At 40.0% G+C, this 16,018-nt stretch overlaps 1 protein-coding gene across 1 annotated transcript in view; it reads right to left on the bottom strand.

The window, feature by feature from the left end:
* APBB1IP (amyloid beta precursor protein binding family B member 1 interacting protein) overlaps window positions 1-16,018 on the bottom strand; it is a 54,547-nt gene that overhangs the window by 22,171 nt on the left and 16,358 nt on the right. Inside the window, exon 7 of the mRNA XM_075828719.1 lies at window positions 1,504-1,578. Within this exon, the coding sequence (XP_075684834.1) occupies window positions 1,504-1,578 (75 nt within the window). The remainder of the gene's footprint in view (window positions 1-1,503; window positions 1,579-16,018) is intronic.

Here is a 16,018-nt window from a genome sequence, read left to right on the forward strand (position 1 = left end):
TATGTTACAAGGCTTTGATTAGACATATGGTGAATAGCGAGTTCAGCTTGAACCATCCTGCTATATGGAAAACAGAATTCTTGGAACAAGAACAGAGAAGATCAACAAATCTAATTTAGGAACCAAGACATATGTGTAGGTTTTCAAAGAGATGTATTATTGTCACAAAGACGGCTGCAAGGAGGTCTCCAAATGTAAGATTCAAATAATAAGGGACTGTTTGGCCGTAGTATAAACAGAAGGACGAAGTGATATAATTTGCCTTAATTACCGGAAACAAAAGTAAAAAAGATTAAAAAAATTGTTAAAAAGAGAATATGTCAAACAGATATAAGGGAACATTAAGGGCTCGTCCACACGCTGCGGAATTGCCGTGTTTTTTCCATCTGGAATTTCAGATGGCAAAAACGTAGCAGTATACAGTAGCAGCAAAGTGGATGAGATTTACCAAATCTCATCCACATGCTGTGTAAAAATCCCGAGCAGAAATTGACCTGCGGTGCGTATTTTTTGGACCGCAGCATGTCAATTCCTGCTGCGGAAAATGGCCAGAATTGCTGCGTTTTTCAGAGGAGATATCACTATCTCCTAGCATTGGGAAAAACACAGCAATTTACGCACAATTTTCTGCTGTAAAAAACTCAGGAAACGGTGGGTTTTTGCAGCAGTGGAATGTCTGCGTTTTCCAAAACTTCTGAAATTTTCTGCAGCAATTGTGTTGTGTGTGGACAAGTCCTTATATTCAGTTCCAAAGGAATTGCGTTGTTAGGAATAGGAAAGGGCGTGAAGGGGGGGAAAAAAACACTGGCCTCTTCTGGTTGGCAAAATCGGCACCATAATGGGGGTCTGTTTTAGGCTTTGCTTTGGGACCCCCTCTCTTCTATCTATGCCACTGTGTACACACCCCATGTTAAGATTATATTTGTAGGGTAGTCGAGAAGGAATTTTCCCCCAAAGGTAAGGAAAATCTGCGTCTACCGCATGTTTTTTTGTGCCTTCCTCTGAATCAACACTTCAGGAAAATAGGTTGAACTAAGAGGACGTATGTCTTTTTTCACTCTTACTATGTTACCAGCCACAAATGCAAGTAACTATGATAAATACCTCAACAAAAACGTCTGCTGTTCCTGAAGGACTTATGGAAGTTACCCTCCGGGGCATGCCAGAAGTTTGCATTGGTGGAGCAGAAACCTCCACTGATCACTAGAATAAAGGGGCCTTTCAGCTCAAAGATACTGAGATCTTTGATGAGCCTTTGATGAAATACACTGCCACTGTATTTGGGATACATGTGATAAGGGTCCTAAATGTCATCATGTTCTTGAGGCCTATTTGTTACTGCTGTGTAAAACTTTTCCTATGCTTGACATGAAAGCATAAGAAAAATCAGAAAAAAATTATTAGGAAATATTTCCACCTAAGCCTAACGGTGCTGAACATTGGAATGATTAAAAACAGTTAAAATTTCCAAGATCATACATATATTTCATGATTTCATCTTACTTCTAGTAAAGAGACTTTATTTTTCTCATTCATGTCCTTCATGTCTGCACTTCCTTTCCTGGCCATGTAGAAATTCTGAAAAAAAGAGAGAAAGAAATGAAAAACAAACATTATAATTAATATTAAATTAAAATTTACAAGTAAAATAAATCTGTACCTTTTGTTTTATGAAATGTTTAAATATTCATTATGAGGTATGAAACCATCCATTCCTTTTTGAAGGCAGATATAGACTTTAAGGCCCCATGCACATGACCGTAGAATTCATCCGTAATTACGAACCCATTCATTTCTATGTCCGACAGACACCTTCCCGTATGTTTGCGGGAGGGTGTCCGGGTCGTAGAAAGCTTTTCTAAAAAGTAGGACATGTTCTATTTTTTTTATTTTAGAATGGCAGCAGGGCCCGCAAATGCAGGTGACTGTCCGCGGCCGGCCGTGCCCCTAATCACGGACAGTGATTACGGGGACAGTCGTGTGCATGGTGTTCACTTTGATTTTTTTTTCAGGCAGAAAAATCTGCCTCAAAATTCCTTCACATTTTGACCTACCTGCAAATTCTTGCCATGATTTTCGCTGCATTTTTTCCCCTTAGGCAAAAAACACTGCGAAAAACGCTTTCTTTGCCTCCCATTGATTTCAATGGGAGGTCAGAGGTGGAACCACGACAAGAGAGAACACACCATATTTTTTACTGTGAGCGGCTAAAAACCGCCGTGAAAAAAACGCCTCTGCCTCCCATTGAAATTAATGGGAGGAGTTTTCGCCATTTTATTGCCGCTGATTCCGACGCGGTTTCCGCATCAAAATCAGCGTAAAAAAACTGGGCCTAAGATTGAATACACAGTGTTGTCCCTTACTCTCTCTGTATGACTCCATACCATGGGTGTACATCCCACAGAGGCAACCCATCCAGCTGCTATTGGGCCCATCAGAAAGGGAGCAGTTAAGGCTGTCCCCATTCCCCTTTGCTTTGGGCTGTGAACTTGCACAGCAGGAGTGTAAGAAGTATTTACGGGACCCCACTCCACCATGACCACCTTAAAACGCAAATGAACGCCTTTAATTATTTTGGTCACCTGACTGTGCAATGTGTCTTCTCCTAATAAACAGGGATAATACACATTCTGATATTGTAGAAATAGGGATGGGAACAGCACCACCGTCACTTTAAATGGAGATGTAAGAATGCAACAGGCGGTCTTTAGGGGGCAGCTCCAGCCCACTCAAGGATTCACAGGAAGAAGAATCAATGACGTCAGCATTCCAAAAAAACAAATCCGTTTATTGCCCCATAGTACAATCTATGAAAAGCTTACCTCATGCTGACGTCATTGCTTCTTTTTCCAGTGCACATAGTGATGTCACAGCTTAGAGATAATGCTCACAGTTACGTCATACAGGGATAATCTACTCAGGAAAGTTACAGCTCAGGAATCATGCAAACATTAATATATCGCAATAGTGGGGTAATGCACATAGTCGTAATAGAGTGCAAGCATAATGCACCCAGTGATATCACAGTAACAAGATAATGCCCAGTACAGGCTTAATGCACAAAGTGATGTCACAGCACACAAATATTGCACATAACGATAACACAGTACATGGATAATGCACACAGTGATGTCACAGTACAGGGAAAGTGCACACAGTGATGTAGCAGCATAGAGATAATATACATGTGATGTCACAGTACCCAGATAATCCACTCAACAAAGATACAGACTAAGAAACATGCGAACAATTATGTCACAGTATTGGGGTAATTGCCCAGTGATGTCACAATACAAGTATAAACCCTGACAAGTCCTACATTTAACTGATTAATATACTGAATAAATAACACTCCGATGAGGTGCTGTGGTATTATAGATATAATGTTAAGCCCATTGATACATAACTATAAAGTCAGATGATGTTGAGACTTGATTATTTATACTCAGGGCAATGAGCCCAGTGTGACCAGTAACATGAATACATAAACCGATCGAATATTTCATTCCAGCTGCCACATGGGTGATAGATTAATCTGGTAATTCTTTACATTTAAACTTGGTATCGTTGTACATTTTGTGTATATCCTTATATTTGATACCTGTGCAATTTTGGAAATGATGATTTATCCACACGGAGAGGCCAATTACCATTTCCTAACACGGTGCTGATTATTTGCAGCTGTCATGGTGTTCGATTACCTAATATCTAATACATAGAATGTAGCAGTCAGTCTCCAGCAGAGAGTAGAACAGCATCACTAAAGTCTTCTCATGCCGCAATTAATAGCCTGTCTGCAACTTCAGTGGCCGTAGCAGCAATTGGAAATTTTAAAATGAGAACCCCAAAAATTCCACTTGTCATAATGACCATCATCCATCTTCATTTTGTGGGAAATAAAGCGATTTAGGTAATAGATACTTTTATAGGTAAAATATTTATTGCATTTTCGGATCACTAATTTTTACTCAGCCTAAAGCCTCATGTACCATTATGTACGGATCTGCAATATGGCGCCCATAGCCTGGTATGAGCCCATAATAAATGTGTGCCTTCAATTTTATACGTGGCATGCTGTATTATAAAAAAATTCTCCCCTAGAAGGTCATTACAGTCTGTGCAAATGACTTTACCGGTGCTTCAAATAATTGGGGCATTTGTCTTGCATTCTATAAATGAATAGCTAATATATAGGGATGTGGCAAACATTTATGTCTGAATGCTACAATTTTTGGGGCACTTTCTTACCACTAGAAAACCGTATGTGCATTATAGCATGCAAGGGAGTGTTTACACGGTGTAGTTTTTTCACGTTTTTTAAGGTGGTTTTTTTTTAAGCCAAAACTCAGAGAGGATCCCTCAGCTTTCAGGCTCCGCCATGGCTGCCTAACTGGGTAGATTTGCTGTTCAGGAATTTGGGAAAGCTGTGTAACACCCCCAGTTGGAGCTGTAATAGAGGACAGGAGACCAGGTAGGTTATCAGCTTTCCCAAAAACAGATACAAGTGTTACAAGATACAAGAACATAAATTTGAACATTCTGACAGAAGCTGACAGCTTAAAGTACTTATATTTACTGCTGATATTTCATTTTTTAAAGGGGTTAGAAGACCCATCCTCATATAATCTATTAGGGAATTGCAAATTATTAAAGGGGGTGCCCTGTTCAGGACCCTAATCTCTTGCCCAGAGTAGAGAGCGGTTACAAAGAGCATCTCTCACTCTGGAGGACTTGTCCTGTCCTGTATGACACAGACAACCCATTGATATGAATGGGCACTGTGTAATGCTTAATATGCCCTCTAGTGGCGCTGCAGGGAAATTGATCACTTATTGCCAGGTTTCTTCACAGATTATATATTATGTCTGAAGGTGGCCATACACATTAGACTAACATCTTTATGCACACACAATCATATAGGTGATTCTATGAATGCACTGTGTGCAAAGACTTTAATTCATCCATAGACGTACTATATGAAATTATTTGTGTGAAAAGACGTACACAACTCCATAAAGTAAGAGGCTATTCATCCTGAGCCATACTCCGAGGCAACCATTTAAAAAACGTTATCTGATGGAGTTAGGCCCTGTTCACATAAGGCCCATACTTTTGGTGTATTGGTTTGTATACCCCAAAAAAGTCTACAAAAATATATAGTAAAATTCCCATAGGTTTCTATGTAATGTCTATCTATGAATGGAGTTATATCTGCTTTGCGTGTCTGTACAGAAATAAAATCTCTCGCATCAAGTCAGTGCTCTAAGCCGCCTTTATATATATACTGCTGTATACATATAATCTGTGAATGTCTGTAACAGGCAGAGTATAATTTGATGGCGGAAGTCACCACTATACATTTCATTCATAACCTCAGTTACTCTCCTTCCACTTCTTCCATAAGGGACATAATTGTATTTCCATGATGCTGAATGGCTTACAGCTGCGGAAGAGAGGACTCGGTCATGCAAATCATTACTTGACCTTTGATCAGGGGGATGCTTGAGATATATTTCCCATAATCAGTAACCAGAGATTCTATAAAATGCGTTTAGTAATAGGCTTATTTTACAAATCAATGTCAGTGGGCCCTACCCGGTGCTCATGCTGTGACGTCGAATCTACTCTTATGTATATGATGTGTGAAGATCAGACGGCTCAATTGTTTTTTTTACATTCAAGGTTTTTTTTTCAAAATTTTTTGGGGGGAGAATTCAATATTTCTGGTTACTGAATCAAACACTTGGATATTCAGCACGACCAGCAATAAGACGGAACAACGGTATAACAACTTAATGGGGAGTGCACGCGGGTAAGTATCCCCGGTCCAAAGGAGATCAGGAATCCATATATAAAGGAGAGACTGCAGCACTCCAAGTAGAAAAAAATAGTTTTCTTTAATTCACCAAAAACATGGACATGCAACGTTTCAACCCTGTCAGGGGGATGTGATTGTGTGGGGACGCTTATCATCAGGCGACCCTCCTAACAAAAAGCAATTTTCCAAAGCGGACAACTCCTTTAAGGAGAATGCACAGTCATCTACATAAGCTGAAGCAGAATCGCAACATAAAGATCCAAAATACAAAAGCCAAACCTACATCTAAAATTACTGAGAAAAATGTATGTCTTGGATTTAGTGGGCTAAAATCTCTTACCAGCAGTATGAAAACAAATGAAACGCAGTATTGATATATCGTATGTCTATGCTGACCACATTCCCCCCTAGACGCACTTCGTTGCCTCCACATACAGCGGTATTGTCATGTGAATGAGCTTTAGTAACGTGATCTTTGCCACTCGGTGGAGTTGCCCCTTGAGCTGTCGGGCCCCATTGCATCTGCTTTGCGGGTTACCCTGGTAGTTAGGCCGTTGTAATTACCTATTTCTAGTTCTATTACTTATACAATTACAGTGATGTAATAATTATTTAAAGCAAATTTTTATTGAAATGTTTTTCCCTAGGACTAGGGCTACATCACAACTTTCGTTGCGCAACTCCTAGTCACGTCACTGTTCTGACTTTTGCTCAACTTTTATGCGTTTTGTTGGCACATCTTTTTTCTCTTAATTTTATTATTTTGTAATGGTAAGTCACACAACAAAAAATTTGCATATGTCTCCCACTGAAAGGAATGGGATGCGACTGTCGCACTGTCAGGGATCATTACTATGTATATTGTTTGAAAAATATTATCCTCACACATATGTATATACATTTCAGTTCTTTGTGTAATATACTGACATATATAACCAGTTCTTTGTTCATGACGGACACACCTATGGAAGACACCGGCCCCTGGAATGCAAGAAGAGTGAGTCTGAGAAACTGGTGGGGGCTTAGGCACTCCCACATCTCTGGGGAGGAGGCATGTGTCTCTTTCTGTGTTTCTTTGTTCTGAATAAAAAGTTTTCAGTCTTCCTCCTGACAGAGAGGGAAGCTGTACCAAACATCTGTGTGGTGTACTTCTCTCCAGGCATGCCTTCAGCTTTCAATTTACAGAGGTGGTTATTCGGTGTGAAATACGGACCTGACATTTGGCACCCCAGATGGGACCCCACTCGAGGAAATATCAAAATCCGGACAATCGACAATCACAGGGTGAAACAGATAACTCAAAGTTGCCCACTGAAGGAATTTGATCACCTCCGCAATAACACGGTAAGCTAATTGATTTTATAAATCTTCGTCTTATCTGTGTTAGTGGGCAGTCTTGTGGCGATCTGTAGAACCCTTTTGTTGATTTCCTGGATTATCTCAGGCGACAGAGGTGATATTTTCCGCTGTGAGGTCAAAAACCTGTGAGACCTTAGTCGCGCCGGACTAACCATCCTCTGGGTAATTAGGGACTAGATAGAAAATACGCGGACACAATATATATGTGTGATAAGTCGTGGATAGTATTATAACCTGTCTTATACAGGGGCACGCGGGCATAAGTACATGTGTGATAAGTCGTGGATAGGCACGCGGGCATAAGTACATGTGTGATAAGACGTGAGACGCGGGCACGCGGGGTGCAATGATGCACTGATAAGACGTGTGATAAGACGTGAGACAGGTGCACGCGGGGTGCAATGATGCACTGATAAGACGTGTAATAGATTTGTAGGTAAATATAGTGGCCAGACCAGAGAGTTGTAGACCGAAAATTGTTATATAGTTACGTGTATAATATAGACTGTTAGAATGGATGGTTTACGGTCCATATTCAAATCATCAGGATCACCCGATCCTATTCATGATTTGGTGAAGTGAATGGAAGTTAGGAATAAGAAAGGTATTGTATGTTATATGTATTAGAAAACACAGGAACAGCCGATGCCCGGTAATGGCGTCCGTACCTCATGTTGAGTGTGTCATCATTGTGGGTGGGAAACCCCCCCCTTCACGGCTGCGCAATGTGTTTCCAATGGGAGAGGCTGCCCCCCACCACCCACCCCTGATGTGGCCACGCCCGGCCCAACCAAATCAGTATGAAATAATCGCCTTGTTAATTTTGTCATTTGTAGTGTTCAGGACGCTGTTCACTGATGAAGCAACACGTCATCATAATATAGAGATGGTGGCCGACAGATTGTACACTGTTACAAATTATGTGTTTGATGTTTTGAACGTAGATAATTCCTATACAATAGTGTGATGAATGATTGCAGATACGTATGTTGTTTTGCCGGCATTGAAAGTGTTAAGATTGTGAGACTAGACGCTGTGAGAAGTGAGTGTGAGACCCCCCCCTCCCCCCTGTAGTGTGCTGTGTTTGGGAGGAGGAGGGGGGGCTGACTGGGTGCAGTCTGCAGGGCTGATGGGACAAAGGGATTTCAATATGCACTGCTAGATATATATCAGTAAGGTCTACAAACCTAAATAAATTTCTTCTCTTTGCGCATGCGCTGTTGTTTATAAAAGTTACGATATTTATGTGTTATGATGTGATCAGATTTCATGTGTTTTGATAATTCAGATGTATTAAACTACAGATACTGTGAGACACGGGTTTTTGAAAATGTATGTGCCCCCACCGTTCCCTATTTTTATATACAGTTTATTGGTTTGCAGTAATTAATGTTATCAGCTAATATTTTCTGTTTTATTGAATAACTAACTACAATTGTTTTGTTTTTGATTTCACACATAAATTATGTCATTGTAAAGATCAAATGTATTTGTCAGGAAAAAGTCATTTTTGTTTCAGGCTGTTGTACATTACAGGGGGTTAAACTAGTGTTATGTTGAGATGTAGTTTTGAACTCTACTACATTACTTTCGCAGAGTCCACAAAGGGGGGAATGGTGAAGGAACTGATCAGGTACAATTTTGGTTTGTTTTGAGTTAATTAATTTGGTTTCAGGAGATCTAAAAATGTGTAAGAGACCCCAATGAGTAATCCAGATTAAATGTGTATGAGAGTAACCTACATTTTGAGTTTTTTCTGTGTAGATGGTTCCAGATCTTTCCAGAACAGTAAATATGGCACTGGGTAAGCTGTGCTGTAGTCTCCACCCAATATGAGGTATTGTGTAAGAGACCATCCACCTCCAGCAAAGTTACACAGGAGGCAGAGGTGACGTCACTCACACGAGTCTTTATGGATTTAGATGAGGGAGAAGGCAAAACAAAAATTGTTTGGACATTGTTAATTTGATGTAAAGTTTTTAGGAATGTTTTATTTTTATTTGTTTTTGTATTAATCAAGTATTTGCAGAACCTGATAAAAGTGAGATTCTCAAAGTATTCTGGATTATCAGATGAGTGTGGAGAAGTGTATAACATTTGGTTTTATTTTAGAGGATGAAGACGCCACCCCTTTGAGATGTTCTATCTATATGTTACATGGGTTTTTAATGTAAATTTGTAATAAAGAGATATTTTATTATACAATATGTACAAGACAGGATACGGGGCACCAGGTAAATCATCCAGAAACCACTCTCACCTTCTTGTTCATCACAAGGAGCGGAGCTGGAGGTGCTCGCTGAGGCTGTAACCTGGCAGAAGGTAAGACGGCCGACATTTACACTGACTCTAGGTACACTTTTGGCATCGCCCACAATTATGGGCCCATTGGTAGTAGGAACTTTATTGGATCATCGGGTAAGCCAATTGAGAGAGCGAGAGAAGACAGACCTGACAACAAGGATATGTGCAGCCAGGTGTCAGTAAATTGGCTTGTCCCTGGATACAATAATGCCACCACTAGTTTTGTAGCAGCCGGCATGATGTGCGTACGGCATGACATAGGTAAAACAGCAAAGGTACCTATGAAAAGTGCAGCCCGGCCAGATTAACAGTCCCAGCGACTGCAGAACATACAACTACCCGAGGTAGAAGTGTATGACAATGTGCTCGTGTGTGTAGATCTGTTCTCAGGGGGGCCTGAAGCCCGGCCGGTATCTTCCCCACTGCAGACGTTGTGTGTAAGTGACAGGGGAACAGTGTTATCCCAAGTATTGACCTGATGTTTGTACAATGATAAGATGTTAGCAGTTCTCTAGACGTTGTCCCAAAGTTAGTTTGTTTAATAACTGTATTTAAGAAGTGTTGTGGGAATATTAAATTCTGAAGTTAAGTTTTATGTAAAGTTCTAGACCAGCTTTAGCATTGGACTATTAGAGTCATGCGTCAGATAAAAGGTACAGAAGCGGAATATTCCCATTAGAAAACATTTTTATTTGTTTATTTTTGTTGTGAAAGGGAAATTTTAGAGCAGAGAATTCTGTGCAGTGTATATGTGTATGTATAGATATGTATATAAAGAAGAAGAATCAGTTTGTAAGGTTTAGTTACTGACCAGTGTGAACTTTTAAAATAAATCTGTCATTGTTAATGTTTTCCTTCAAGTTAATTATCTGATTAAGATCAATTACTGATTAGGCTATGAAAAGCTTGTTCTCCACAGGAAGAGTCCAACTGGGAGCGGAAGGCGTGAGAACCAGATTCTGACAGAATGTGGACGGATAAAGGAAGGTAAACCGGTAACACCCAAGGCACTCTTGATGGCACTTGCATTGATGGTGTATGACCTCACATATGCCCCAAGACTGCAAGGATCGATTTGGTAAGATCTAATTGGTATGTCCCAGGTTTTACAGCTGTCGCTGCTAAATTCTGTTAGAGCTGTTTGATTTGCCTACAGAACAGTCCTGGCAGACCGGTGCCAACCTTATCATACCTGCCTCCCACGAAGAGAACCGACCTTGAGAGGCCTTCCCAGGTAGAACGAACCAGATTAGAGTAAGAAAAAATTGGTTTGAGATACTTGTGAAATAAACATGTGGAATCTGTGTATGTTTCTGTGAGGTGGAGATGTTCTAGGCAATCAGCTGAGATCAAGGTACAAATCCTGCTGAAAGAGTATCACCAAGTGCAAATGAAATGTACCCAGTAATCACACATATTCTAAGTTCCCTGTCCATTGGAACAGAGAAGTTTTTCTTTATATATATATATATATATAAGGTGTTTGATGTCATTTAAGGGCCTGACATTATTGTATGTATTTAGAACAACGTTTATAGTGCATGCGGATGATGTTATCACCAGATTAGTATTTATTTTAACAATTGACAAGAGTTGGGGGTCCCCAGCAAGTGGCAGTAAATATGAACTAAAAGACTTTTAACACGATGAACTCCATCACTGAGATGCGGCAGGCGCAGCCTGAGCCACTACAACGCGTTTATCATGAACTGACGGCAGTGTCACAATTCTAAGCGGCCGCCCAGACAAGTAACTTACCAGAGGAAGAGTACAGATGCGGAGGGTTTGATAGTCACAATACAACTCCACTAATCCGCCTACGTGGGATCTCACCCCAGGCTCACAGCATGAGGTGCTATGTACAGCCTGATGACGTAAACTAAAGGAGACGGTGTCGGACAGATGAGAAGGACCAAACCGAGTCCTGATGACATCAGCAAAGATCAAAGTAAAGACCAAAGACCTGAGTGAATCCGTCAGCAGGATCAAGTGTTTTGATAAGTAAGTGGCTAGGAGGGGGTAATAATTACTCCCCCACTGGACACCAACGTAGTCTGACTCCACAATTGTGTGGGTTACCCTGAGGGTGACAGTCAGTGAAGAGCAGAAGACAGGAGAAGAAGAAGGCGATGGTGTACAGGACTGGCAATGAACTGATGGGACCCAAAACCTGAGGGTGATAGCATTATGATAATTAGTTGAGGCCCTATTGTTTATAATGTCTGAGGTTTATAATTATAATGTGTGTAAATATGCCACGGTGCTGCAAATTACAATCTGAGGAGTTTTATGTGGAGGTGTGAGGTGAAGGTCACTGTGCTGCCCATGACCTGTCATATCTGCAGGGGTAAAGTCCCATTAGGACAGTAAGTGACAGTGCGACAATTATTACTATTAATAAAATGTAGACCGGATTAATTATATATATATATTACAACCAGCAGCGGTTTGTAGATTATATCAAGACAACCATCCTGTATCCAGAGGAGAATAGGGAAAGTTAGGACCACTCCGACACCTTGGAAGTCCAGGTACAAAGGGGGGTTACTCATCAGGAGTAGCTCGTCTCAAGCTGGTGAAGAAATCCAAAACCCCTACCCGCCTGGTTCGAGTGGTCAGTGATAGTTTGCTAGGCAAGACTCAGGGATAGAGTAATAATATTTTTAGGGGGGACTGTCAGGGATCATTACTATGTATATTGTTTGAAAAATATTATCCTCACACATATGTATATACATTTCAGTTCTTTGTGTAATATACTGACATATATAACCAGTTCTTTGTTCATGACGGACACACCTATGGAAGACACTGGCCCCTGGAATGCAAGAAGAGTGAGTCTGAGAAACTGGTGGGGGCTTGGGCACTCCCACATCTCTGGGGAGGAGGCATGTGTCTCTTTCTGTGTTTCTTTGTTCTGAATAAAAAGTTTTCAGTCTTCCTCCTGACAGAGAGGGAAGCTGTACCAAACATCTGTGTGGTGTACTTCTCTCCAGGCATGCCTTCAGCTTTCAATTTACAGAGGTGGTTATTCGGTGTGAAATACGGACCTGACAGCACAACTTGAGTTGTATTGCATTGCGATCAAAAGTTGTAGAAGCATGAAGTTGCACAAATTGTGTGAGCCAAAATCACCCTGTAGCTGAAACATAAAATGCAATTTCTACATATATATATTAAAGGGGTTATGCGGGAACCAAAAATTATTAGCAGTGCACTCACTGCTGCACTCTATGTAATCGCTGTACTACTGCTACTTCTTGTACATGGAGTACAGCGGGGCCGATCACCTGACGAAGAGCCGTATCGTCATCAAAGAAGACTGTGCAACTAGACAGTCGGTCCCCCGCCAGCGCTATAAAAATCTATGAAAATCTCAGAATCAGCACAACAAGGGACAGGAATGTATATTAGCGAGTACTCACATACTGCAGTGCTAATAATTTTTGGTCCCCACATAACCCCTCTAAATAAAAGCATACGAATATTTTTTGGGATAGTGTTTTCATTCATTAGTATATCAATCTATATTTCTTAGAGGGGATATAACTGAGCATAACGTTTTAAGACCTTCTAATCTGCAAGACTTAATTGAGATGTCAAAGACGACTTCTGGGTGGTACATGAATAACCTTAGAGAACATGTAGTGTGCATAAAACCTTGAGTTATAATGCCAAACACTGCGGTATGGGCAAAGAAAGGAAAATATTTAGACAGTTATAATTATACCGTCATGCTTTTATTACAACGCTCGCCACTGCTGTTTATATTGTGCTGGATAGGAGCCTGGCTTAGAAAAACATAGACTCAAGCATGTGCACTCACTGGATCTAATGATCTGTAATGATTTCATTTATTTCAGCAAATATTGATATAGTTAAAAATAAAAATATAATCACTATAAAGAGGCAATACCACAAATAAAGAAGATATTACCATTAAATCCATCTTACTGCTATTAGCCAACCCCCCAGTCATTAAGGCCTATTTATAGAAAATCTAGGTTGACGCTTGGTTTCTATAATTTCCAAGAATGTGGTAAGAAATAAGTTAGAACAATTGAGGATTAGCTACACTTGGTCTAAGATTATTTCCCCAAATGGGCCATCTCCAACTTTTGGATCTCACTTAAAGGCCGGGCACTAGGGTTCATCATTAAATATTTTCACAGGTCTTTCTGGTGGATTACTGCAGCCACTATACTGCCGCGAACCTGTCAATCAGGGTATTACAATAGGGCAACAAAATAAAATAATGCGCATATCTATGCTGTGATGAGGGGCCCTATAGCTAGGTGCCTCATAGCCAATGAGCAGCCCCAAGAGCGATAATGTATAGAATAGAGGATGGTGATTGCTCATATCAATTTACCTATTGGACTTCAGCTTGATGGAGTGGTGTGGACAAGGGAAATAAAACATTGTCCGCATTTAAAACACAAAATTAGTTAAACGCCCTATCAAGAGACTACCAAACGTATAATGTCTTTATAAAAGTTAGCGTCCACCATTCTGTCTTTATGACCAAAATTCAATGCTGATTAATTTCATGTGTCTATAAAAAGGAACACTGTTTTTCAGACTTGATAAATTATATAATTTTAGTTGCAGACAGCCACCACTAGGGGGAGCTAACTGCATATAGATTTATACAGCTAGTATTGAACTTAATGGAGGCTGTATAAATGTGTCTGCAGTGAGCTCCCCCTAGTGGCGACTGCAGGTGGCCACTTTTACAGTGTCACTACAAGCATGAGCCCCATAGTAATCGGGTGTTCTGCTTCTATAGTAGAGATGCATTCATGTGATTGGCTAAGAAAGACTTGTCTTCATCCATTTAAAAAAAAACAAAAAACACATAGAGTCAAACCCATGCTTCATTATTAAGGGGAATATGTATTTTTGAGGCAACCTCTGTGGCTGCTGTGGGGATAAAAGAAAGGGCCTGTCCTATGTGAATTTAAACACAGTCACCCATATGTTAGCAGCACAGGGGGCTGGTAAACTGAGGTTCATGGTGCCTAAAGAACATGGGGGGCAAAAAGCTTCAAATGAATGTCCTAATTTTAACACTATGTAGTTTTTGGGTCCAGAATTTTGTGATAAGGCCTTAATATCTATCTATCTATCTATCTATCTATCTATCTATCTATCTATATCTATCTATCTATCTATCTATCTATCTATCTATCTATCTATCTATCTATCTATCTATCTATCTATCTATCTATCTATCTATCTATCTATCTATCTATCTATCTATCTATCTATCTATCTATCTATCTATCCTTTTTCTGCTACAGAGCTCCAAATCCCCTGCAAAGACAAAAGATAAAATTCTGTGTGCCTGCAGCCACCACTAGAGGGAGTCTAGGAGCTTACTGTTTTATTATTGAGTTCAATGTATGAACAGTATGCAATAAGCTCCTGAGCTCCCTCTAGTGGTAGCTGACAACTACAGAATTGTGAATCTATTTAGGTTAATAAGATCCAAAATAGTCCTCACAGGTGGACATTCTCTTTCAGGCTTTCAATAATGAAGATTGTGTCATAAACTGGAAGAGGGGATAGGACGCTTTTATTTTCTGCTAAGACGGCCCCATCTGCTCTATCAGTGACACATAAAGAGATAGATCCTTCATCACTACATAAGGGACTATTAAAAAATACTGCTGGGGTGGGTATAAAAGTTATGGATAGAAGAAATAAACCTTAAATTAATGAAAAGTCAGCAAAAGTAAAAAAGAAATGCATATCATAGTGCAAATACTCATCATCTGTGATTCATTGCACTTTCCTGACTTGAGCCTGATATTAGATAATAAATATTATTCTCAAAATTCCTTCAATTACTCATCCTGCGCCCACAGGTGGAATTCATCATGGGCCGACAAGTATTTGTTTAGTCTCCCCGGCCGGGCCTATTGTTAACATGCATTGAAAATACTTATATCCTAGGTTGTTTGCTCTGCTAATGAGACGTATTAATACTACATGATGACTACAGGCCAATATTGTAGGTTTAACTTTTTTCTTTTTAGAGAAGTTGTTTAGAAACATTTTGGATCTCCAGCAGTTTAGGATTTCTGACTCTGACATTGCTTCTGCACAGTTGATGGTCATTTATGTAAATGGTAACATGTAAATTTTTCTATAATTACAAATCTTTTGCATTTCTTCTGGTGATTTCCGTCGGCGTGATGAGCCCATTTGTGTTTATTTAATAAAGGTCACATTATTATGTAAATTAAATACAGCAAGGGAAAAAGGCTAGATGCAAAAATCACACAGAAATTAACATAATCAGCACGTTACTATTACTTCTATTAGAGGAATAATGCAGTTTTCCTGGACTGTAATATTGATGGCCTATCCTTAGGATAAATACCTTCCAACATTAGAATCCCCCACTCGCGGGACATGATTAAGCCCCCGCCCTTGTTCTGGCCAGAAACGCCCACTTTGGTGCATATTTGCATAAATATGGTTGAGAGATGTGTTTAGACCTCAATATCTGATTGGTGGGAGTCGAACTCC

This window comes from Rhinoderma darwinii, chromosome 5, assembly GCF_050947455.1.
Source record: "Rhinoderma darwinii isolate aRhiDar2 chromosome 5, aRhiDar2.hap1, whole genome shotgun sequence".
Lineage (NCBI taxonomy): Eukaryota > Metazoa > Chordata > Amphibia > Anura > Rhinodermatidae > Rhinoderma > Rhinoderma darwinii.